This window comes from Wasmannia auropunctata, unplaced genomic scaffold (assembly GCF_000956235.1).
Source record: "Wasmannia auropunctata unplaced genomic scaffold, wasmannia.A_1.0 LD336005.1, whole genome shotgun sequence".
NCBI classification, from domain to species: domain Eukaryota; kingdom Metazoa; phylum Arthropoda; class Insecta; order Hymenoptera; family Formicidae; genus Wasmannia; species Wasmannia auropunctata.
In genome coordinates, this window is record NW_012026885.1 from 131361 (window position 1) to 157335 (window position 25975).

The 25975-nt window shown below is 42.7% G+C and overlaps 1 protein-coding gene across 1 annotated transcript in view; it reads left to right on the forward strand.

Moving 5' to 3' along the window:
• The first annotated feature begins 306 nt into the window (after positions 1–306).
• The window catches only part of LOC105453093 (ras-related protein Rab-37), a 75115-nt gene continuing 49446 nt past the window's right edge, over positions 307–25975 (forward strand). The window contains exons 1-4 of the mRNA XM_011694796.1: positions 307–1261; positions 6364–6469; positions 10794–11075; positions 23010–23120. Coding sequence (XP_011693098.1) covers positions 6401–6469; positions 10794–11075; positions 23010–23120 — 462 coding nt within the window. The 5' untranslated portion in view covers positions 307–1261; positions 6364–6400. The remainder of the gene's footprint in view (positions 1262–6363; positions 6470–10793; positions 11076–23009; positions 23121–25975) is intronic.

A 25975-nucleotide genomic window follows, 5' to 3' on the forward strand; every position in this document is an offset into this window, starting at 1 on the left:
AAATAGAAAGAAAAGTTTTGAGAAGATCAGCTGAAAAGGGGGAATGCTTCCGATTCAATATTTCCATTTTCATTTCTCACCACCGATTTATCGTACTCCGTGTATGAGGTTGGATCACGTAGAATCGTCACATATGTCTATATCGAACGTACGCGTCGACCACGTGCGCGCACGCACTCGGTGACGCAACATGTACGCGGTGACGTAACGGCGGACGCGCGCGCGCGCGCGTGCTAGAGACGAAGTGAAATAGAGAGAGAGAGAGAGAGAGAGAAAGAGAGAGAAAGAAAGAAAACGTGCGCGATATCGAGTCGAGGTAACGAGTCGACAACAACGACCACAAAGCCACGACGACGATGACGGTGACGCTGCGGGCTGCGCTTGCGTGCGCCCTCGTTCTCGCCTCACATACATACACACACACATACACACGTGCTCACGTATCGGGGTTGCGCGCGCGCGCGCATCCATCGTCTTTCATGCTCCTTGCACCCCGTAGAGATACATCTCTCCCGTCTCGCGAAAACTTGCGTCGCCGTCGCGTGTGCGATCCGTACACACAATCGTCGCGCTCCACCTCGCCCCATTGTGTTACCGGCCGTCAAGCAGCTGCGCGACGACCGTGACTGCCGCGGAGTGTGCGTCGGTCAGTCCGCCTGTGTGTTGTCACGTGACGACGACGACGACGACGACGACGACGAACACCGTCGTGACGAGGCTTGTCCCGTAAGTCTTTAAAGGGTGCAGGAGGAGACCACCCTTGTCCCGCTGCGTGTCGCGTACCACCGCGCCGACGTGACACCGACGTGCACTGGCGTTGTCCAACCACTCCGGGTCCTCTCGGGGACGTGATTTATTCGGCCGAGGGCAGCGGCACGACGTAAATACTCGGCGAGATCGATAAGGGAGCGCGCGAGGGAGTCTGGAGGCTCCCGTGTGTTTCGCCTACCGTTCGTCGGCCCGTTCATGGGAAAAAGTGGGTCGTCCTACCGCACGCTAGTGGAAGGTGAGTCTCTCCGTCGTTACGTCACCGTCGCGCTATCGGTCAGAGCGGAGAGTCGCGTTATCGGTGAAACGACGCGGCGCGGCGCGACGAAGGTAGCGGCGAGCGTACGCCTTTTGCCGCGAGAGCAGGAGCGGAGGCTCCTCGTATAGGTGTGTCACAACGTGCGATTTCCGATTGGGAGGTGCGTGCGCGTTGCCGCAGTGAAATTCCGACAGCGCGCGCCCGCTGCAGTGCAAGGGACGCGATACACCGAAGGTAGGGTCACTTAAGCTAATTATCGGGGTAGCTGAAGCGTGTGATGTCATCCGTGGCGTTTCTTCCTTCATTTAAAGTGAACTTCTTGGCGCGTCGCCCTTTCAAAACTTGCGATAAGCAGCTGTCGCGCTCTTTCGACGATCTTACACGCTCGCTTCTTCTTCTCGCCGACGAGAAATAATTCCGGATGTCGCGAGCGATTATCCCGAACGATAGGTTACGTCGCGCACGAGTGAGCTTATAATCCATAAATGAGAGTATATCTCTCCGTGATCGATTTCGTCAGGCGTGTGTAAGAACCAGCGCACCAGGGCTTGATGGTATCCGATAGCAACTTCGGGGGGTAATTTCCCGGACAGAAATATCCGGCGAAGATGCATTCCGCGCGATAGCGAGTTGGTTCAGGCGAGATTTAATCTACGCCTGTTTGTGCCTCGTGTAACGCCGTCATCGTGTGCACGCACGTAATACTGGAAATAGAAGTACGTAATGCTAATACGCGACCTTGGCGTCCGCGATGTCGATGGAATTACGCACGCACGTAGGGACGGACATAGGACTTTCGTAATGGCACTTAATCAATATCGAAACGCCGTTTCAAAGTTATCGCCTGTGCTCGGCACATCTTGCAGCAACGCGAAAATAACGAAGGCTGAGCGAGCTTGATTTACAATATTTAACGTTTTATGATTTAATATTTTAAAATGCAGATATCAGTTATATAATTCTTATCCCTTCGTCCCGTAATTTTTAATACTTTTTTAATTGTGACGTGTGAAATTATTCATTATATCGTCCAGGAATAGAACAAAAGAGGGCAAACAAAACGTAAAAGTACACACGTTATATTCTGTAATTGTGGTCGTTTCCGACAACGCGCATGTGCGGCGAAAAGTGTAACAAGTAGTCGAGCATTCATAACTCCAGTTCAGGCGTTTGACCGAGTTTCCGTTCGTTACGACGTGGCTTTCTTTCTCTTGTCGGAATAAACAAAAATTTACAGGAATAAAATTAATTAAATAAACAACAATTAATTAAATAAAATAAATGCAATGATCAATTGAATGAGGTGAAATGCATTAATATGATAATGCCGCTCTCTCTGAGGTGTTTCAACAGCCTCTTTGAGATGCAAGAGCAAGTATAAGAAAGTAACCTTCGCGCTTCATAGCGATTACGATTACTTCCTTGCTTCGCTTCGATCGCGGTCGTAAATCGGTCGCGATCGATCGTAGGGAAATCTCCCTACGGGCCGGGTAACTAGACTGCCGCAGATGCAGGAACGTGAAATAATTTATTACACCGGCAGAATCATACGGTTAACAGCCGCGATCCACGGTCGCGTCGCATATAGATGCAGATTGGAAAGCACCGATCCGCGGGTGCAGCGATCGATGCCGCGCGAGGTCATAGACGTGACTACGAAATGACGACAACAATAGGAGGACTCGATGCGATCTCTCTCGTTTCCCAGAGATGTTACGCGTCGTCGTTAATTTCGTACCCGATCGCGATAACCTGCGCGACGCGCACACGTGGCGGATCGTGTACACGCCGGATAAATCAATATCGCAAGACGTCATGACTTTGCGGCACCGCGGTGCCCCGACCGCGGTGCATCGGGGAGGAAAGGGATAATCCCCCGTGCACGAGGATATATTTGGACAAGCGCGGCCGTTGCGTAATCGTTTAACGCGTTCGATCGATAGACTGGCCTAGGTAATTTGCGTCGCGCGACAATTTTGCGGCGCGTGTAAACGTAATGAAAGCGTGGTGCGGAACTCGTAAAACAAACGAGAGGGCGGCGATGTAGGTAGGGAATGTACACGAAGCCCCGTGGCTAAATATAGAGAGAGCGCTTTTACGGTGCGCGCGCGGTCGTGCCGCGAGGACCCGAACGATCCGACGGACCCCGATGGCCTTTACTCGATCGGAGGCTCGCTCTCATTAAGGCCAGCCCGAGCGTCGTGCAATCAAATTCTCGACGTGATTTCGTAGCGCGAGATACGGCATCGCCGGCCGGCGCGATTCCACGAAGCCGAAGTGTTCGGTCTCATTGTATTCGAGCGCGTCTCCGCCAACGCGGGAATCGAATGAGGAAATAAACGAGATCCGCTGGAAATTATTTTGTCAATTTATAAAAATATCGAAAAAATTATGCGTTAAAAACTATTTTGGAAGCTAAGCAAATCTAGGATGTTTAAAAGATTTTCTATTTTTTTTATAATATTGATTTTTCCGGCATTGATTACATTTAAAGGACTACGGTGCACTTATACGAATTAAACGCGGTATTTTCAAGAATTTCTGAGACTTTCCTGAATCATTCAGCATATTTTTTTTGCATAAAATTTCAATAAATATACCTATTTCAATAAGAATGTATCATCAGTTATACAGTTATGATTGTAGATTAGTTACATTAGGCCTGTCCAAACGTGGCTCGCGAGCTTAAGTTCTGCTACCTTTCTGTCGCCTCGATAAAGCGAGATGGAGAGTAAACAAAAAAGGTCAGGCTCTAGAGCCTTGTCTAGATTCGTAGCTCTGGCGTATATTCTTGTTTGTTATTGTTGAACAGTTTAGTAGGTTCTTCTGTATGGAGTAACGAATGCCTGTGTGCGAGCACGTTGAATTGTAATCGGCGGTCCTGGGTTCGATCTCTCACGGCCTCATATATTAATATACATTTCTAATAAACCTCATAAAATTGAGGCATATGTGGGATGAGACCTGTAATTATTCTATAATTACAGAATATCGAGATCGATGATTTCTATTGGCCGATATAAAAAATATACAGTTATGAATTATATAGATTTAGTTACATTGTGAAATAGTCTAATAGGCTTTTCTTTTTTAAAAATAAATAGACTTGTCTTATGTAATTGTCTTTGCGTGAAATCTATCTTTGTTCGCATCGTGTCACATTGTAATCTCTGATAGGCCTCATAGCAGCAATGTCGCTGGCTTACTTTTTGCGTATACTGTAAACTTACATGAAATTTCCGGCTACGCAATTAAAAATGAAGTATTTTTTTAGAACATAGAGTGAATAATAGAAATATTGCACTTATTGGTGAATCATATTTATTAAAATTGTTAAAAAATCTGAAGCATTTTTCATTCCTCTTTTTATCAATTACTATATTTGATTGAGCAACGAATATTTAACCAATGATCCAATTAAATAAAATCCGTGCGAACATCTTCATAAAGCGCTAATAACTTTATTGATTGAAATAATGACGTTCTTTGTTCGTCAAGCGTACTGATTCTAGTAATGTTTCCGACCATAAGTTTCGCTCGACTGGCCATGAAAATCGGAGAAGAAACCAAGAGACCGAGAAAGCGTATACTGAGTATCGACTTCAAGGATAAATAATTTCCCTAGAAAATCAACGAAGCATTCTACTAGAAAAGTCGCTTTTTACTTTGATAACTGCTTCTCATTTGTCGAGTCGGTTTTGTTATCTTATTACAGCGATTCGAGCAATATTGCTTAATTCAAGCTGAAATGAATAGAAAGTTATATAGTTTAAGAAAAATTTATATTATTCGAAGTTGAGGATTGAAAAAAAATTGTTTTCCAAAAGATTGACTGTGAGTTTGGAATCTGGCGCTCTCAGTTTCGAGATGTCTAATCTGCGAGTTTATAATTATGCGTGCATAATTACTGCTAGATATCGTAACAGCAATATACCTGATTGGCCGTGGCAGAGGAAATAAAAATGCCCCTTTGTCTCCCTTTCTCGGCCGGATAGTCGACCGATCGGTCGGCCGCCGAAAGATCGTCCGGCGAGATAAGCGAATCGCCTGCTTCCCAATCCGCAACGGATGATCGGCCGGCGAGAAGTGCGTGAAAGGTAACGTGGGCGGGTGGAACTTATTGCGGTGGGTGGGCCACGTCGAGAGATAGAGAGAGCGTGTGACAGAGATGAACGGCGCGCCGGTCTCCTCTGATCGTGCGCGTGACAAAGAGGACGAAGAATCTCGTCGTGACGTGAGTGAGAGAGAGAGAGAGAAAGCGAGAGAGAAAGAGAGAGAGCGGGAGACAAACGATGAAACGGAGCGTGAAGATGCTGCGGCTGCGAGAGCGAGTGAGAAAGAATGGAGGAGAGTGGGTCCTGTTGTCGGGCGTGTGACGAACGACACTCGAATGTGGTTAGGCTAAGTGTGTGCACCTGAGAGGGATAGAATGTCACGCGGGACGTTTTATGTGGCGGCGTATACACGTGTGAGTAGTGTGCGAGGATGATGCGTGCGTGATTGCATGTTGAAGGCGGCGAGGATGGCTGGGGAGAAAAGGACGATGAGAAAGCACACGTGTCGAAGGGCGGGAGAGAGCGGGATGGTAGGACGTGCGGAGGAAGAGCGCGTTAGGCTGTAAAATGTGCTGATGATGGGAGGGAGATAGAAAAAGAGAGAAGAGAAGCGAGAGGAGAGAAGCTCTATGCTCCCGAAAGAGGGACGCACGCACCGATGGAGTGTCGATAGAATGAGAGATAGAAAGATGATCTCACGCTTATTGTGATGTTGCGTGGAAATGCGCGCATGTTTGCGTGACTGTGAGTCGAAGGAGGGTTGAAATCGAATGGATAACTGAGTGGAGAACCGCTCATCTAGTTCAGGCAGGGTGAAGAACTCCGCGGAGTATACAGTTCCTCGATTTTCCTCGACCGGAATTGACGCGATGACTCCGTCGCGGTATATATATATCTTCTGTCGAACTTTGATCTCGACAGCGCGAAGCAAACTCGCACCCTTCGAGCAAATTTACCCTCGAACTAGAGTTGGTCGTCTAGAACTGTGTGATAACGCCTTTGTATAAACTTCCCGTGTCAAGAGAGAGTTATAAAGGGAGAGATTGAGAGATAAAGATCTCTCTTTAACATGTTATAATGAAAATGATTGAAATATTTATTGCAGTAATAATTATGCAATTTTATATATATCTTTTCAAAACATCGGGGAAGGGGCGGAGAATATATTTTTTAATTTACGCAGTTTAATTTTTAATTACATTAAAATTTTTTATATAATATATAGTTTATTTTTATATATTGATTAAATAGACCATACTAACGAATAATGTTATTTTTCAGTTATCCAATGAGGGATATTCTTATTTAGAAGAGCACGATGAGAGGTGGTGCTGGTGATGGTGATGGTCCACCCATGGTTACTGTTCCCGCTTCGGCGACTCTTAATGTAAGTACACTTTTAATGTACAGTGACGTGCGTAACTGATCAAGTGTTCCATACGTTATAAGAAATTTATTAAAAGTCCATTATATATTTTACGAATATTTTATTTGAATTTCTTTATAATAGCAGATTGTAAAGATTTACTTTGACATTGTGTGTTCTTTCTTGTTTTCTTGTCGTATCAAAAATTTATGAAGGAATTATGAGAGTCACGCAAGATATTCGTGCAATAATTTTTGGAGACCACATGCTGGACAAACGAAACGGTAACTTAAAACTAGAGTCCGTGAATATATCTCAAATATAAAAAAAAGAGACTTACAGTTATATCGAATCATCGTCTTGTAACAAGTTATTTCAACTGGAATAACGTAAAAATTTTAAATAATGAACTAAGTTATAACAAGAGATTGATTTCTGAGATAGTTCACAAGAAAAAAAAGGATTTAAACAAGTAAAGCAACACGGAATTGCTTTCTGAAGTATTTTTCCCCATCCTTGACTTATAATCTCCCACCTAATGCCGTCATATCGCCTCCTATCACACACAGTTTCCTTCCCCTTCTCTTGTATCCTTTCAATCTCCTTGAGTTTCGATGCTATCATTTTTGTATTCATTTTAACCGATCTTTCCAACCGTGCAACATCGATTCTCTCCATATTAATAATAGCAGGTATGATTTTTGAATTTTTTCTTAACTAGTTTCATTTCAGTCATACGATTTCATATGATTTTTTACAGTATTTTACAGTATACTTTCCGAACATTTTTATGAAGCATTGGTTGTATAGATAATATCTTTATACATTTTACTTTGGACATTGAACAATTACATTAACATAATAATTTGACATGTGAGGATTAAACGTTATAATTTGACAACATGTGAGGATCTTGCTAATCCGTAAATAATGTATATTTGAATAAACGCGGTTGTTATACCTTGCATCATTACATTTCGACGATCGTGAATTAAAATGTACACTCTTAAAATCATGTATCGTCAAAAATTGAAGGTACACGTTGAAATATAAACCCTTATATGTAATTACGAGGGACATAAGTATATCCCTTAGATATGTACCGCCAAAAATTGGAGGTATACGAAATCTCTCTTTAATCAATTGTCTTGTCATTTGATCAAGGACTTGCCAAACACTGGCGGTACGTTTTTACCGCTAAGTACCTCGTATTTAATAAATACGAGGTACATACGCAATATTTTGTACCTCGTATTATGTACACGAGGTACATACGCAAAATTTTGTACTTCGTGTTTTATACACGAGGTACGAACTCGGAGCCTTGTACCTCCAAAAGAAAAATATCGCGATGCAGTACCTCCAGAATGTAGAAGTAGCAGAAGAGCAGTACCTCCAATTGTATCGCCAAATTTATTATTATTTCGTATATATTCCGTACCTCGTGCTAATATACGAAAAACACCTCCTTTTAGTGTGTAACTCGAAATGTCATTTCCATGTTCAAAAAAATTTGGAGGTACTAGGCGATACATGATTAAGAGTGTATCTACTACATTGAAGATGCTCCAATGTTGGAATCGTTTGTTATAATTGAAAAATAAATCCAAGAATTATAGCAGGAATACCTTGCGTGGCTCTTATAGCGCCTTTATATTAATCATGAATTTTAAATTTTAATCATCTGACCCTTTGATAAATTCGATTTTAAAAACTTATGAAATTCTTAAAACGTTTGATACATCGGCGAGTAACTGTGGGTTTATTCTTGGGAGAATCGATCGGCCACGCGAGGTGTCGTGGTATCGCGACGGTGCTTTCGCAACCCAATTATCGCTGCCGACTTTATCACCGCTATATGGGTAACCGTCAGTTGAGTAATGAGCGTGCAGAACCGGTGCAACAAGTATCCCAAGAGTTCAGTAGTCACCGTACGCAGGTCACCATCGATCGTGTTCGATCAAGCATTTGGCTCGAATAGTGCACTTCTAAAGTTGTAATTTTCATTTTTTTCTTCTATTTTTTACTTCGCCGATTCTTGCTTTTTTATACACACTGAGACACAGATTATATATTTCGTATCTCGGCTATCCATTAACAGAACCGCTTTTCCAAAAATTGCTGTGCCAACATCTATATGCGTCCAAACGCGTCTATTCTAATACTATTGATAATTTATAAGTATATATGTTTCATATGTCAGCCTATTATATACACAACGAAAGCAAATTTATTTGACATATAAACAATAATAATTGTAGTTAGACCGTGTATAGGTGAATATTACAAATAAATTTGAGAGCGCATTTTATACGATCAAATCTTGTAATAATATTTCTTCGCAGTTGTTTCAAGATGCTTATTCGCATCAGATTATTAAAATTGAAGATCAATTGTCAATATCATTATTCTAGCTTGAGTTAATGATTGCATTGTAAGTACATTAATTCGGCGCGTAGTTTAAATAGCTGAATAATGGATTTAAAATTCATATAGAAATATTATTAGACCAATTAGATCCAGCCTCGACCATAGAAGGTGTTCTCAAATTTACTTGTTAATATTTGAATTTCACATCAAGGTCGCGCGCCATGTGATATTCTCAGAGGTGGGATTAATGCGGGGCGGTCTATCATTGGGGTAAAGTGAAATGGAGGGCAACTAGTTTGGAAGGAAAGTGACTTCGGGACAATGCGCGTATTCATTATTATGGCATTTCTGTCACTTTGTCTCATCATACTGTTACGTGGTATAAATATGTATAATAAAACTGTGGTGTAAATTAATTCAAATTTTGAGATTAATACACAGCTCTACAAAACCTATATTATTTTATACATCGAAAGCAAAAGAAAAGAGAGAGAAAAAGAGGTGGAAAATTATATATATATATATGTATATAAATAATTATATACATATAATAAACACTATATAATTACACATACATATACAATAAATACATATAATAAACACAAATATAATTATACACATAAATATACATACACATATGTATACAAAATTTATGTGATGTATAGAATAAAATACAGAACATACGGAATAACAAAAAATATATACTGCTTTTATATACAATTTTATATCTCTTTTATATCGTTCCACAATAAAAGTTCCGAGATATTAAATTCGTAATGTCAATAATCAAGATACGAAAAGCTAATGTAACGACGATAATAGTAATCCACCGCTACGCTATCATTTGTACGTGCTATCGATAAAGGCCATTAAGGCGCGCGACGTGAGGAATCGAAGTAGCCAGACGTCGCTAAAGTAACCTTTCATGGAGCGTATCCGTTAAAATATTCAGCGGGGAGCTGGCTACCCGGGAGGGAGATTATATCGGACTTCTCCGGTGCCTCTCTTCGCAGGGAGCAATGCCATAAATCATGTATGCCAGTCGCTTTCCGCCATGTAAATTTATCGATTCCACGCGAGCCTTTCAATTTCAAGAGGCGACGCCGCCGACGTCACGACGTCGTCGTGCCGGAGACGTCACGGGCACGTTTACGTGACGAGTCTTTCGCGTTGTCACGCTTCGGATACGTCAAACACTTGCACTTGAGTTAAAAGAGAGTCCTCGAGTGACAATCTTCTTCTGCAATTGACTCCACGACGCTATACACGTACGCGAATTAATCGTCGCGCATTCGCGACTCCATAAAGATCCAGGTACATGCCCATCTCCTCGTGTCATTTTATGATCGCGCGCGACCATACGGTGATCTAGCCACTACATCGGAGCCGTCGGGGACTAGTTACTAATTGGCTTTAAGTACTACGCAAGGCCGTGGCGTTACGGCACGTTCCTCGGAGATGGAGATGTCGGTCGATCGAAGGACAGTTATTTCAGCATTCGCTGCGCGGCGATGGCATTTACGGAGAGCATCCGCCGAACTGGTTTTCTCCGGTAGGCTTCGATAATGCGACAAGCGGCACTCGTTTCGCGGAAAGTTACTGCGGGTATAAGAGATACCACGAGCGATTTCTTCGCGACCGATACGACATTCGAAAACGATCAAAGGGTTTGTCATGGTAAATTGTGTAGCGAAGCTGCAGGATTTTCTCCATCGCTCGTTTGGATTCTCGCGAGAATTATCTACCTAGATATTGGAATTTGAGCAGCTAAATATTATTCTTATTTCTTCAAGTTATCTACATTAATTAATTTTGGACATTAATAATAACGATTCTTTTGTGAATTAAATCGTATTTTTTAGAATAATAATTTATTAAAAATAAGTAACTTTTAACATTATGTTGGTCAATAACATTGGACATATATATTTATAGAGATGTTCAAAGGCGCTTTTGCGTTAATTATGATTCGCAGTTTATGACTGAGGATAGTATGAGCGACGACGTATTCGAAATGGACGACGATCGCTCTTCCACCACGAATGTCACGAATGTCGTCTCCGGAGGCCTCACGCCCGCAACCGTGGAACGACCCCTTGAAAAGACACCCTCACCTACTGGATACCGCGATTATAAGCCACCTGCCGAGGTGCTCAGTAACAACTACAGCACAACTTTTAAGACAACGAGCGACTTCGACAGCGTAAGAAGCGCTTTGAAGAAGGACCAGCAGAGAGAAGATAATTTCGCGCACAAGGTACGTCGCTTATTAGCATGAATTCTGAAAGAGGATTCCCTTTAGGATACACTCTTCTGAAAATTAATCCGAAAGGAATTACTTTCACCTATAAATAACACATTAAGAAATGAACTCCTCGTCTCTTTGGGGGTGCTTTCCATTTAATTAGTGACACAAGTCGACACAAATGTCATTCTGTCCTTCTTAGCATTTAGTGAGTAACAAAAACAAAACGATACTTGTGTCGGCGTGTGTCACTAAATTGTCACTAAATGGAAAGCACCCTTTAGGAAGAGAGTCTCATTTCTCTCATAATAAAATAAATCATACATCCGGAGCTGATATCGAATAAAAAAGCGCAATTCGGCAGCGAAATGTGCACGCGTCCGCCAAACTGACTCGTCCTCGATCGGTAGATCACCACGCTTCCGAGATGCAATGGGATTAACCTTGCCTTCCGTGCCAAGGACAAGCCAGCCTCCTCTCCCTCAGCAAACCCGTGGAATAATGATCGGGAATGCCAGAGGTCCCGTGGTAGCTGTGGTACGGCCCCCGAGACGATTCCCTCCCTCCCCCCCGTCCTTCATTTCGCGTCTTCGTTCCCTCGCTCCTCCGCGGCTTCTCTTTCTCTTTCTCTCCCGTCTCTCTTCCGTCTTTTTCTTCGTATCGTCACGTCCTTCTCCTTGCCTCGTTCGCGAGCGTGCGAGCGCGTCGCGAGCTTCCAGCTCGTAAGATTCCTCTGTCTTCGCCGCCTTCTTATCTGCCCCTTCGTCGTCTTCATTCGCATCCGGTGGAACGCGATTCACGGATAAATTTACGCGCGTTAGATAACACCCGTAGGCGTCCCTAAGCTTCGTCTTAAGTCTGACCTTCTATGGACAAAATCGTCTTTCCTGATTATGTACATTTCTACACTCATTTTTACTCTTCTTTAACTACAAGGTTCGGATATACTTAAAAATCTTTTCTTTTATTTAATTTTCATATATAAACAACGAATGCAACGAATGCAAGTGCGCGAAGTTGAATGGAGCGCGATAACTGCGCGACTGCAGACATTATCAATATACGACGTAATAAAGAAAGAGACAAAATGTTAAATGTGTAATATATTATAACAGCAATGTTATTTTTGGTATTATTATAAAGTTAGTCCAAGATGCTGACAGAACGAATTTGACTCATCCTTGATAATTTTTATTGATAATTGATAATTGTTATACGTGCACGGAAAGAACAATTTTGCTGAATTCATATCTGAAAATAATTTTTGTTCAATAATCCAAATAATTTTATGCGAAAGTTAAAATGATTGCTAGAATATCAAAACCTTTTGTAGCAATGCTTATTAGTTTTAATATTTCACCAAATTATTTTGATGATTCGACAAAAAATTATTTTCAGATCTATATTTAGCAAAATTTTTAGACCTTTCAACAAAATCGTTCTTTCCGTGTGATGTGTCACATAATGCGCGACGAATATTCGCGAACGGACAAAACACATAAGACGCTAAGATCTATCGGAGCTGAATTCCCGATCGGTTTCAGCTCAGATCAGCCGGGAGCGAGATAACGCTTCGCGCGACAGGCGCTAAATATAGGACGCGATCGGGGCCCCCGTTGCACTTTTCCGCGCGTGACATTTAATTTTATGTTCCGAGCCGTATGCGCGATTCAGCGCGCAATAAAGTAGAACTCAGAAGCCATCGAGCATTTTTTTCCGGTCGTCCCGCTGCAATTAAGGAGAGGGTTCTCTCTCTCGTGACTACTCAACGCGAGACGGAAGAGCGGCGGGAGAGAGGGGGGCCAGAGAGGGATGGAGGGGGAGGGAGGGGGGACGGCGGCGGGCTTGAATAAGCTACTACACAGGGGGACCAAGTAAAACCGGTAGGGGGTCTACCATCTCTCGAGCCGGTTCTTGCCTTGCACTTTCTTCGGCCGTCCGGGCACCTCGTCAGTACTCACTTCGTACCGCCTATAAAGGATAATTGAAGACCCCGGCGCAGCAACCAGCTTGATTTTTGCAGAATTCTCCCCGGGAGGGGGAAGATAAATATCGAATTAAGGGAAGTGAGTACTCCGCGTAGCCTTTCCCCCTTTTTTCCTCACCCACGTTCATCTTGTTCTGCGTTCAACGGCCTCAGTTATACCCCGCGTGTTCAATTCGATTCTTCCGCACCGTTCTAAATAATAAATCTGACAGAGCCATAGCGAAAATTTCGCATGTATGTATAATATATATTCGCGACATTTTTTCGCGACGTGCGAAAATGCGGACTTCTGGTCTCGTCGGCGGGGTCGAGATTGATTTTGTAAGACTCGCGCGCAGTTTTTTTTTTGGTTCTCTTTTTTTCACGATACAGCACGCACGCTCGGTTGAAACTCGGCTAGACAACGCACCGCACACTGACCTCAACGGCGGTTGTGCATCTGGCGGGCTCGCGCAGTCGCATACCAATTGAGTTAGCGGCCGTGTGGTAATGCAGAAAGACGGCGGGAGGACGAAGCGCGACGAGACCAACGGCATGTGCACGTAGACATCGTGGCATTCCGTTCGCGGGGTGAACTATCTCGTCAGCCGATTTCCGGTTTTACCCTCGGCTCACGCATGCATCGACGGTGTCGATGACGAGTAACTGCAAAATCGTGATCTTTTCAATCCAGAGGTCTGCGCAACAATCTGCTTTCTGAAAGTCGAAATCGCACGAGTCTTGAATTTTACTCAAACTCAATCGAAATATGAAATTAATTTTTATTTTTCTAAGACAGTCTAGTCTTTTGCATGTTAGTCTCGAGCGAAAAATTTTCAAAAGAATCTTTATCCAAGAACGCAGCTATGATATTTTTTTATTGACGCTGTTAATAATACGTTAATAGTTCGAGAGTGAGACATACGATAAAAACTTTGACAGAATGAGAAGAATGAAGCTATACGTCGAAGAGCGACCGCATCCACCGCGAGAAATCGCGACATCCTTCGCGGTTTTACGGTCGCCGCGAGGGAGATGCGCGATCTTTCCACGTATATGGGACCGCGTTTGTTCGTTAGATCTCGTGACGATCGTACATTGTAGCGTCCCTGGAAACAGCGCGACGGATTTCTCGATAAGAGGACTCACGCTTGTAGATGCGCAGCCGCGATTATAATAATTTAGGGGCGATAACCTCGTCGATAAGACGAAATAATGATATTTACCTGTAGATGCCATTTGATTCGCACTTGGAATTCTTGGAATGTTCATCGGAAAATTTTACGTTTCTTCCCCAAGATGTTGATCGATGGTACTCCTTGTCAGGGAATAATGGATGAATTCTCGGCTGAAAAGAAATGTGAGCAGTGAAACTTGCTTAAACAGTAAACGAATTGATCAAACATGATAGGGTTCGTTTTCAAAGGCAGCAAATTAGGTCGTGAAAATATTTGCTTGTAATTCATTATCGTTTTCTGCTGCTTACATTTGTTCATGCAATTATTTTTAGAATTAATTCTTTGATGTACAACTATCGAATGAATTTTGAAAAAAAGCTCGGATAATAGAAGAATGACTTTGATAATTTTTAATTGAAATGCTGCCGATAGCCTTAAAATTTATCTAACAATTATCTAGAGAGAAAAACATTTCGTCGAAGATATTAGAAGAATATTATACAAAAATAAATCCCGCAAAGTCTTTCGAACTTTACTTATGCATTTGAAAGATTAATTATTAAAAAATTAAAAAGAACAAGCGGCAGTAAGTAGATTTGCAAGAGTGAGCTTTCTTGGAAAACAGTAATCCTTCGATTGTTACATCTTTATGATAAAATATTGAGTGAATTTTTAAGCGGATCGAGTTTGTCGAGCCGAAAAGCTCGATAATTGATAAATTATTTGATCTAGAATTACGTATGCCAAGCAAGAAGTGATAAACATCTTCGCTTGTTCTTATAAGTGAATGTAATTTTAATCATAACAGTACATTTTTACAACAGATATTCCCTTTGGTTTCGAACGAATAAAGAAATCACGAATTTCCATTTCTCCCTCTCGTCACAATTCGTAGGAAATAAAAATATTTTTCCCATTTGTGATCTCACCTCGTTTAAAGAGAGGACAAATTGGTTCTTTAATAGCGCGTGAATGTTTAATGTAATTTCAAACTTTGTAAATCGTTTCCCTTTCTCTCTCTCTCTCTCTTTCTCCTTTTAATGGCGCCGAGTTTGTCCCATTTGCAAGGAACCGCGTGGCGCGGTACTCTCGATCGCACGGACTCGAGTTCATTTTGTGCTTGGCTGATTCAATCCCGTTCGGTAATAATCTAACCACCCGCAGCTGTTGCATCCGAGGAACAGCGAGCCTCTATTAAACAAGCGCTCGACGACCGCGACTCGGTGCGGCGCGAGTTATTTTTATCGCGCACGGCGTTGTCTACTCGTAAGATTTCTCGACGACGAAGGAGGAAGAGGAACTTGCGTCGCCGGCACCTGGTACTGTTACATGCGAGGCGCTACGTAATTTGAAGGGGTAAAATAAAACGAGAAATTGTCTTCTTACTTTACTACACTTTACTACAGCGAGTTGGCAGAACTTATAACGCAAACATTGTTCGTATGCTGAACGAAGCTGAACGAACGTTGCTGCGAGCAACGATTTTCGTTTTCAAGGACAGAATTTTTCTTAAAACTTTAGCGATTAAATGCACTCAAGACAAAAGAGTTTTATCTTAAAGAGAATACAATAGCTGGATAAGAATCAGCAAATAAAGAGTTCGTTGGGATTAAGAATTTTATAGTGGTCAGAAGTAATTTTTATTTAAAAAAGGATGCAAGAATTTAAGTGTATTAAAATGTTTAAAATAAGAATACGCGGTTCTTACAAACTGTAAAATAAAATTTGTTTGTTGCACCAGAAGCGTTTATTATTTGAGAAAAGATTTTAGGATATTATAAGAGATTTCATATTCTAAAATAAAGATTGCAGAGTGCAAATTGTAAAGATAAAATATTACATCTATGTAACAACAAGAGAAATTCTATGACGAAACATACGGCATGTATAGAAGTGTGCGCGACAGTGCACGGTTCACATGAAAATTATTTTTGTAACGGTATTCTTGACACTCGACATTCGACGTATCGAATCTCAATCTTTCGTTTTGCATGTGTAAACGAGAGGGTACTCAAAGGTTTCTCGGAATTGTGTAAAAACAAAAAATAAATAAAATTGTGTTTCGGGGAAAGGAGGGAATTTTGCAGCGCGAGAATTAGCGTCCTCTCGTTTTTACGAGTGACAAATGATGTCGCGAAAACTGAAACGCGGATTATGATGGACGCGTATGTATGTGCAATGTACATGTGCGTACGTGCAGCGATGCGTGCCTATTACCTCCCGTCGCGTCGCGTCGCGTTGTCGCCGTTGCGAGCGCATGCACGTGCACTCGCCGCGAATGGCTCGATTCATTGCGGCGTACTCTGAAACCGATCCACGATCACGCAGCTCGTATTCGTGTGATCGCAAAATACCGTTGGGGCTTTTAATACCCAGTAACCGAGCACCAGCACCGAGCTTGCACCGGGTAACCGCGCGCGAAATCGCTTTGACAGCGAACGCCACGTGATCGATCACATTTTCACGTGCGTATATCGATGACTGCTCCGCTTTTCCTCCGTACAGGGGGATGGGGTTAATCTATCGGATTTAGAAATCATAAAGCAGAATTTTTCGAGTTTTACGATTCTCATAAATAAAAAATTATTATTGGAAAATGTTTTTTTTTATTTACGAGAATCGTAAAATTCGAAAAATTCTCTTAATACGTGGAACATACGTGCCACGTTTAAATATCTTGAAAGCAAAACGCAGCCGACGTTTTGCAATCTAGAAATAGAAAAGTTCACGACTTTGCGATTTTAATAGTGCGGATTCACTTAGCTGCTATACTAAGATTTACACTCGATCCGATCTATTTAAAAATTATTATTATTCGGCTTTCGAATTCAAATAAGGAATACGTTTAAATACATTCATTTTACATTTGCATGCCGGTGCACGCGACATTAACGCTTACATCGATTATCAGAAGGATTGATCTGCATTGCTACGTGGCGCATTGATGCTCAAGGTAAAACACGAATCGCACACACCTTGCGCGACCCACGCTCGCGTTTATCGGTTATATCGCCGCGCGAATCGTCGTCGTCGTCGTCTCCTCTGTTTCGTCCGCGCGTTTCTCTTCTTCTGCCTCGTCGACGATTAGCATACGAATGTACACGACCTTGTCGCGCCATTGGATGTCGCGACAACACGAAAAGCGGCATTATGCGTGGCACTGCTGCGTCTCAAAGCCGCTGGATATGAAAATGTGAACGATCCGAGTGTTCAAGAGCCTTTAGGATCGCGCATGGAAATACCATGATAATAGAAAAACTATGGTAATACTATACGGTGTATGAATGACGTTATTTAGCTTCGAAAAAAATATTTTGCTGACAATAAAATTTTAAGACATTTTCGTTATTTATTTCATCGATATTTTTTGATATAATAAATTTTTCAAATAAGGACTATTACATTTTTTTCATAATTCTCTAAACTTTCATATGTGGAAGGATATCCCTTTCTCTATGTAGATCTTTTGGATTTTCTCGTGAATATTCTGCCTCCCGTGTAAACACTGTATCGAATATTCTTCTGAATCTATATGTTCTGCTGTTCCCCCGTGTTTTCCTTCATGGCGGATTTCGCACAACCGCGAATGCGAAACATAAAATCATTCTCCAACTGGAATTCCCGCATTCCGCGTTCTGTCGCCCTTTGTTCCTTCTCGCGCGTCTTTAAATTTCCGTCGTCGAGCATTTCCTTCGCGGCAGGGTTTCCGGTCGTCGCGCGAACGCATGCAACGGCTGTCTCGCCCAACAGATCTTTATCCGTCGCCAAGTCCCTCCGATCCATTTATCGGATGAAGAGGACGTCGTGCTTGCACAGCTTGCGCGAAACGACACGTGAATTTTCCCGGAAAATACTGTCACGCGCTGAAATACGCGTGGGACGTCTTCTTTCTCTTTCCACGTTTATTTGCCCATTTTAACATCCCGCACGGTCTTCCAACGAGCCGGTGCTTATCGAGCACCACTGCGTACATGACGCCTCTTTCGCCGCGTCGCGTCACGCACGTTTGTTTTTTTCTTTCTCTTTTTTTTTTTACAAGCTCCGAGTGCGTCGCCGTTAAATGCGCGCGTAACGCGATATCTCATGCGTTCTCGAACGCGACTGCCGTACCGCGACGCACGCTGCACATGTATACACGCACACGCACGCGCACGCATCGCGATCGCACGTGCACGCGTTAAAACGCGCGCGCGAACGCCTCATGCAAATCGCAACGCGACCCGTATGCGATACGCGGCGCCGTATTATGGAGTTCGCTTGTTAACGAGCGACTCCTTTTCGACCGCTGGGATTCTCTGAGGAACTGTCGTTTCTGAAAGAATGAAAGTCCTTCTCATTCACTATCCACGAAGACACTCACCGTGTAATTATGTTTTTTTTTTATAGCGGTCCTTTTTTTATAATGGTAGAAGAGAATTTTCTTTCTCATAGAATTTATAACCACAAAGACATATTCGCAATATAATTATATCTTTTTTACGGCAATGGCTCTACAAAAGCATGTCCCGCGTCCTTTCACATTCCGTGAAAAAGAAATTGTACTTCTACTTGAGCGAATAATACGATACGAAGCGCGCGTACGCGCTTGTGACAAAATGCGCTCGTTTCGAGGGGGTCGCAGGACGTTCCTCCTGCACTTCATCGAAAACCGTGCAGGACGGACTCGTACGGCGAGATCCGAGTAATATCGGCGATCGCGACGGCCTGCGAATCCCGAACATCTCGTCCGTAAATCTTTACGGCTTGTCTTCATGGTACGTCGGTTTTATGATCGCACTTTTATGACACAGCTCCGTAACCGATCGCGTACCCAGTTTTACACTTCCGTCGCGGTTACGAGCCGTTCCGAGATACACTGGACTAAGAAGGGCTCGTAGGTATTATTAATAATTGACAGCAACGTTCTCTCAACGGAAGGTGAGATATCTTACAGATTTAAAACGTATTGGCCGACGATTACGTCAATTACGACTTGTAACTTACGACTTTAATTGTACGCAGTAAAAAAAAAACATTTGTGTCACACAATTTGCTTCCAAATTATGTCAAAGTGTGATTCTTTTTTGTCTTAATTTTTAAATATAATATATTTGTTTTACTTTTTAATGTGTTTATCTTGTACTAAGTTAATATAAAAGTTTGGTTGGTACTGTTTAGGACACATGAAATGTATAACATTAATTACATACATTTTCCAACTGTATATTACGTTCTTCAATTTATATAATCTTCCGTGAATTGCGACATGACGTGGTAATTCAATTTCTATACTGTAACATAAATAATTATGTCACATGTAAGACTATGGAAAGAGACAGTAAATCTTCTTTGATTTAAATAAAAAAAACTTTTGATTTAGTTATTTTCGACTTCTGATAGTACGATACAAATACATTTTCATTCTACTTAACGCTTGAACGCGAGAAAGATAATTATATATATATATATTTACGTACTTCGAAAAGCATGGCCATAAATCGCCATAGATTGATGAGATGCGAAAAAACAATGATCACGACTGATTGCATGAGATCGTTAATCGATAGTGTTCCACACGGTGGAACGCGAGAAACGCGTTCGTTGCAAGAAGTGAACGGCCGGACTTTATGATCGTCGATAAATTCTCCGTCATCGATAAAGACAGACGAAGTCTGTTTGATCTCGTATACCTTCATGCAAAGGGCTAAAATTCACTTGGTTTTTTTGCATAAAAATTTACACAGCATCGACGCGCTATAATGGAATGTTACCAAAATTATCAGATGTTATTTTTAGGCATTCTTCAATTGTGATTCTTAATTAATTCTTTCGATATGAGAACGCTGAGAGTTTTTGCATAATTGATAATTGAAAATAAAAATTTGTTGGTGAACTAAATTTTAGAAGAAAGAATAGACAAAATTAATCACGTAATCTTTAATAAACTCTTTGATTTTTTAATAATTGATAACGTCCATTTTTCGATGTGTTAATTGATATCAGAATAAATGCTTGTTGTAGCAATCTTTAAAGAGAAAAATATTGCATTTTTTAACGAATCCTAACTTGATGCCGTGTTTACAGTATATTGCATCTTTGTTTAAGAAGAAAAATAATCTTTCAGCCATCCAATTCACGGTGTAGCAGATTCTAAAAAGCGTTTTCACGCAACGCAATTGTCGTACAACGAAATCCTCTCGGGTTCGCAGTGAGCTTTTAACCGTTCGCTCACCCACCGCGATTACCGGCAATTAATTGAAAACGCGCGGCGACGGCACAACTGTTTACAAAGACACAACGGGGTTCCATCGAGGGTGGAGAAAATGGGGAGAACACAGAGGTAGATTACAACAGAGAGAAGAGAGAATGAAGGGGGGAGGGTGGGGGAGAGAGAGAGAGAGAGAGAGAGAGAGAAGGGAGGAGGGGGATCACGCAGGAGGGAGCGAGAGAGACGGAGAGACGAGATAGGGAGGGCAGTGAATTAAGTTTCTCCGCCCCTGAGGCCGACACATTCGCCGACACTCGTCACGACCACCCCCTGAGGGTACCGCGAATCTTTCAATGGAAATTCTGTCGCGAAGGGAACGCCGCGCCGCCTCGAGGCGCCCGGAGGATTATAAATCCACAGTTTAGGATCTTCTCGACGGTCCGGGAATGTCCCGTGCGGAAAGCGGAGATTCTGAGGAGTCAGCTCGAATCGAACTATCCCCGTTCGCGGAATTTTTGGTGGCTCCTCGCATCTCTCTTATTCGCCATTCCTCACGCATTTTTCATTCGCGCGTGACTGCACACGATTCGCATCCTTGTCGCGAATGCCAATCGTAACTTTTCGCGATAACTTCCGTTTCTTTGACGTAGTTTCCGATAAGACGAAAATTGAAAAAAGTTTTCCCGCGGTGCAATAGGAAGTCGAACGGCAAGATCGTGTTACAACCTTTGTTTCTCGCTTTTGTAAAACAGTCGCGGTTATTAGTTATCGAATTTAATCTTATACTCTTTTACACACGCGACTCTTTTGCGGTGCCAGCAATTTTATAATCTCCAGGCTAGACCAGGTGAGCGTTATGATTTACATTAACATTGCGGTACTTTGTATATTTATTCGGTTACTCCGAGAGAATTTATCCCCGGGCGTGACGCGAATACTATCAATAATAATGGTTCTCTAAATTTTGGACGCGGGCGGGTCATATGTACAAATCCGAGGGAATCACGCGGCGCGACACGCGAATGTCAGGTGCAAAATGATACTCCTGGCCGCGTGTCCATAAAAAGTACATTTATATTTCAATATCTGGCGTACGCGCGGACATTTTTCTCTCTTTCTCTCCATCTCTTTCTCTCTCTTTTACCGGCAGTAAAACAGCGAACGATGCGCAGGGGTGTCAAGAGCATTTGTGTTATTTAACCACTTATTGCCCGCGCGCTGACGTTTTACGAGGTAGGGGACGACGGATCCTGCGCCTCCATCGGCTTCACCGCTGGGACAATGGAGGCGCACCTGCCAGACCCGTCGGTGCGTCGTACGGCACAGCCAGTCGTACCTGCGTTATTGCAACCCTTGTTCTTTGTCCCGCCGTTAGCGATGATACTCTCGCGCGCGCGCGGGCGGCCGCGCGAAGCACTCGAAGCGCGCGTATCAATCTCCTGCCAGAACCGCCATTGTCTGACGACGATGGTGGGCCCTGGTACAGTACGATAAGTGGGGAGAGATCATTTCTACAAGTTTCTTTCTTTCCGTTATATATTATCTGCCACGAAGCTGTTATATTTCTCGCTTTGCAACGTGTAGGTAACGCTTTCCGATATATTTTAGCCGGGATACACTCACACATTGTATATAAATCGCGGGTAAAGAAGGAATAAAAAACAGAAGAGACAGAATTTTTCTTATCTCTGTTTTTATACGAGATAGGATAAAGTAGATAAGGTCTACATTAAATTTCATCGTAAAACTTGATGCTAATAAAATTATGGGAGAGACTCATGTATTATATTTTTAATTTAATTATGTTCACGTTCGAGTACGATATCGAGTGGTGTGCTCGTTTGAACAGATCGCCGTTTGGCTCGCGATCGAGAACAATGTTGATAGTCCGCGGCATCGATCCGATTTTAAACAAGCGTCTCTCGATTTCGAAGCCAATTGATATTGGGTGGAAGATGGACTCGCGGTGCGTCGCTATACGCCCGATCGCTTATCGTCGCAATCGACTTCGACATTGCTACTGATTGCGCGAACTGCCGTAGTTTATTGCGACTGCAGTCGCATTCGATGCACTATCATCGCGTTGTTTCTCTTTCCCTTTCTCTCTCTACTTCTCCCTTGTTTCGTTGATGCCGTATCCAATGGACAAAACAATCTCAAAATAGAATCGTGATTGCGCTTGGTGAGACACACTGTGACTTGATCAGAGCTAGAAAACTAGTAGTTTCTCGTAATTGCGAGCGCGTTTTTTGTATTCCTGCTTGTTCCCACCTACGCCAAAATGCAAAATGCAATTGTGGAAATATTCATGACTCTCCACGAAAAACGAATGCGTGAATCTGCGCGCGGAAGGACTTTAATTGGAAAATAAACTTTTGAAGAGAGAGAGAGAGAGAGAGAGAGAGAGAGAGAGAGAGAGAAATATTCATACGACGGTCTGCGAAAAATGGAGAATATGTGTACGGAAAGATATATATTAATTGGAAAATAAACTTAAAGTTTCGTGATCGAGATATAAATTGCATTCGTCTTTTTTTCTCTTTGCAACAAATAGAACGTTTCCATCCAATTGTTAAAGTTTTCGTAATCCAGCATTCGTTCGCGTGTGTTTGCAGACAATCCTTCTCGGCGATAGCGGGGTCGGCAAGACTTCGTTATTGGTCCAGTTCGATACCGGAAGATTCCAGCCGGGAAACTTCGCGGCCACCGTGGGTATCGGTTTTACGGTAAGTAATACTGCGAAATATTTAATTAAAGCTTTCCAGCTCGACAAAACCGTGGAATGCAATGAAGACCTTCAGCATTATTTTGCGAAGTTAAATTCAGCACGAGAGGCTTTTATCTGCATTTAATTTCGATCTCCCACCTTTTTTTATTCACTTTTGCGGTCCTATTAGTGACCATCTTTGTCAGCTTAATTGTAACAATTTTCAAGATTAATATTTAATGTTTAACATTCATATCGTATATTAGAGTTGCATAATAATCTTTACATATTGATATACTTTTTTTATATAAAAATCGACGTACGAGCTGGAAAGTGTTAGCGCGAACTTCTGTAGTTACGTGTTCTTTGTCTTGTAGACTATTAGTTACGATACCAATACATGTCGAGCAGAATTACAATGTAGCGCCATACGATGACGTATCAATGTCTGACAATGTGAGCAACGCGCTTATGCACGAGCATACGACCATGAAATGCATTCGCGTGCGTTCTATATGAAAGCTTTGTCTCGGCGCGTTATATATTAACTTCGGAAATCGCCGATCACACATATAACGATACAGATGGCCAAAAGTTTGAAGACGAAGGAAAATCCTAGCATGACAATTGATCTGTTAAATTTAATCAATAATTATATTTATCGGTATGTGAAACCGAAGTTCTCTCTTCTCTCATAAATCGCGAGAAACTATTATCTGCAATAAATCCTTATTTTAAGTGATTGCATCTTTTATGATGTCATCTATGTTGTCATCTAGATTGCGTTACGGTTGTTACGGAATTCCAACCAATGAGATATCATTCGGCATATCTAAATTCTTAAGACTGAGTTATACGACTGAGTTCGCATACGTTTGACTTCGTGTTTCTTAACTTAAAGTAAACTTCGGGTGAGCCGATAAGAAGCAAAAATAAACAAGCACCACTTGCGAGTTCCTGTCTGCACCGCCGCTGCAGGTAGCGTTGCCATTTTCATGCCCCAAATACAACGACGATACATCATTCACCGTACTCGCCCCATGAACGGTTTAGTAATCCTCGCGTAGGGAGGGGAGGAGAGGCATCATGCTGATGTCGTTCCATGCATACTGCAGACACCGTGATTCTGCACGCGCGCGTCTCTGCCGTCTGAAACGTTGGCGTCGTTCGCCGTCGCGGCGTCAAATGAATATTTATGACATCTCCTTCAGTCTTCTTGTTAGGGAGAAATTCGATTTATGGCTACGTCACCGATTTGAAGGAGAGAGAAAGAACGAGAAACACTGGCGGGTCTGCGTCCGTGAGCGAGCCATTTGCATTTGATATTTTCGCAGCCGGGCCGACGATTATCGGGGGCACCAGCCGAAAAAGAATCGTTCGAGCGAGCAAGGGGCCCCTCCCTTTTGTTCACCACTCGATTCCCCGATCGCCCCCACGGCACGAGCTTTCACGAGTCGCCGAAAAGATGAAGAGAGATATGAAGAGACAAAAGAGAGAGAGTGAGAGAGAGAGGGAGAGGGATAGGGATAGGTCGGTGGGATTTACAGAGGCGTTTGTATTGAGGTTTTCAGGTGGATGGTTACCCGCCTTTGATGGAAACACCGGCAGAGAAAGTCTTTGTGATAAACTATGCAATTACGGGGGAGGAAGCGTCGGTAGCGGCCGACTTGTGAATCGTCCGGGGAGTAGCTTCAGCGCGACCTTGGCATTTATCAAGCGCATAGCACGTAGTCTGTCAGTCCATACGGTCGGTCATAATTCTTCATCGTCGACTCGATTATCCGAGAAATTTAACGCTCCGTCACACGAATCTTGTTGGCAGAGAGACATTTCGCGCGTGCATATAGGAATACTATACCTATCTCGATAAAAAAAGTTCAAAAACAAAGGTATAATTTTTGGACACACCGGAAAAACAGAGCCACAAAACCATTTGCATACGTTTACGCGATCGGTCCTCCACTGCACGCACAGGAGACTTTATTTGTGCGATGGAATATCGTAAAGCATAGAACGTGGGATGATTACGATCCGCTGATGATTATAGAGCAGTATCGAGTCGTCGCACTTTCCAGTTACGAGAACATGTCTCGCATTTCCTCTCTCGCGCTCGCGCGCCAATCCGTCGTTTCGCTAACAGTTCGTCGAGAAAGTTGAAATTGCTCTATCAAAACGACCGTCCCACTGCGGATTTCTCCGGCAGCGCGCGAGAGTCTATCTTGGACGCTCTCCCGCGCATGAAAGTTTCATTTCATTACGAGCCGAGGAACGTCGCGTCGTTCGAACAGATACGTATGCGCGACCCGGAGAAATCGCTCGCGCGATTTTCCCTCTCTGGGAGGAGACGGTGATTAACATTTGAGATTAAAAATGATTACCGCGCGTGCGCGCGCGACTGGAATTGATCGCGCAAATCGCACTTTTACGTTAGTCAATTTTGAATACGCGCGTATCCGTACAGTGTAGCGTACAACTCCCGAATGAACTATTGAACGCGATATTGTTTACAATAATCTCTATATATGTTTATCGAGATTTCGCGCAAACAAGGTCCCTTTCTCCCTTCCCTCTTCCTCATCGTAGCCGTTATGCAAATTTTATACATAACTGGCTTTGCCGAGCTGTATTTTAAGCCTATTAAAATTTACAAATGAGCACTCGCACAGGATTATGTTAGCTTATGTCGGTTATACGAGTGGTTATTTCTACATCTTACATGTTGCTTAGTGCTTACTACAGCTTTAGCTGTGTATAATAATAATCTCGTTATGACATAAGCGAAAAGGGGGGGGAGAGAGAGAGAGAGGTAAGCATACGTCATTGCCTCCCCTTTTCACCCCTACACCGGTGAATTCTTTCTCTCTGTACATCGTC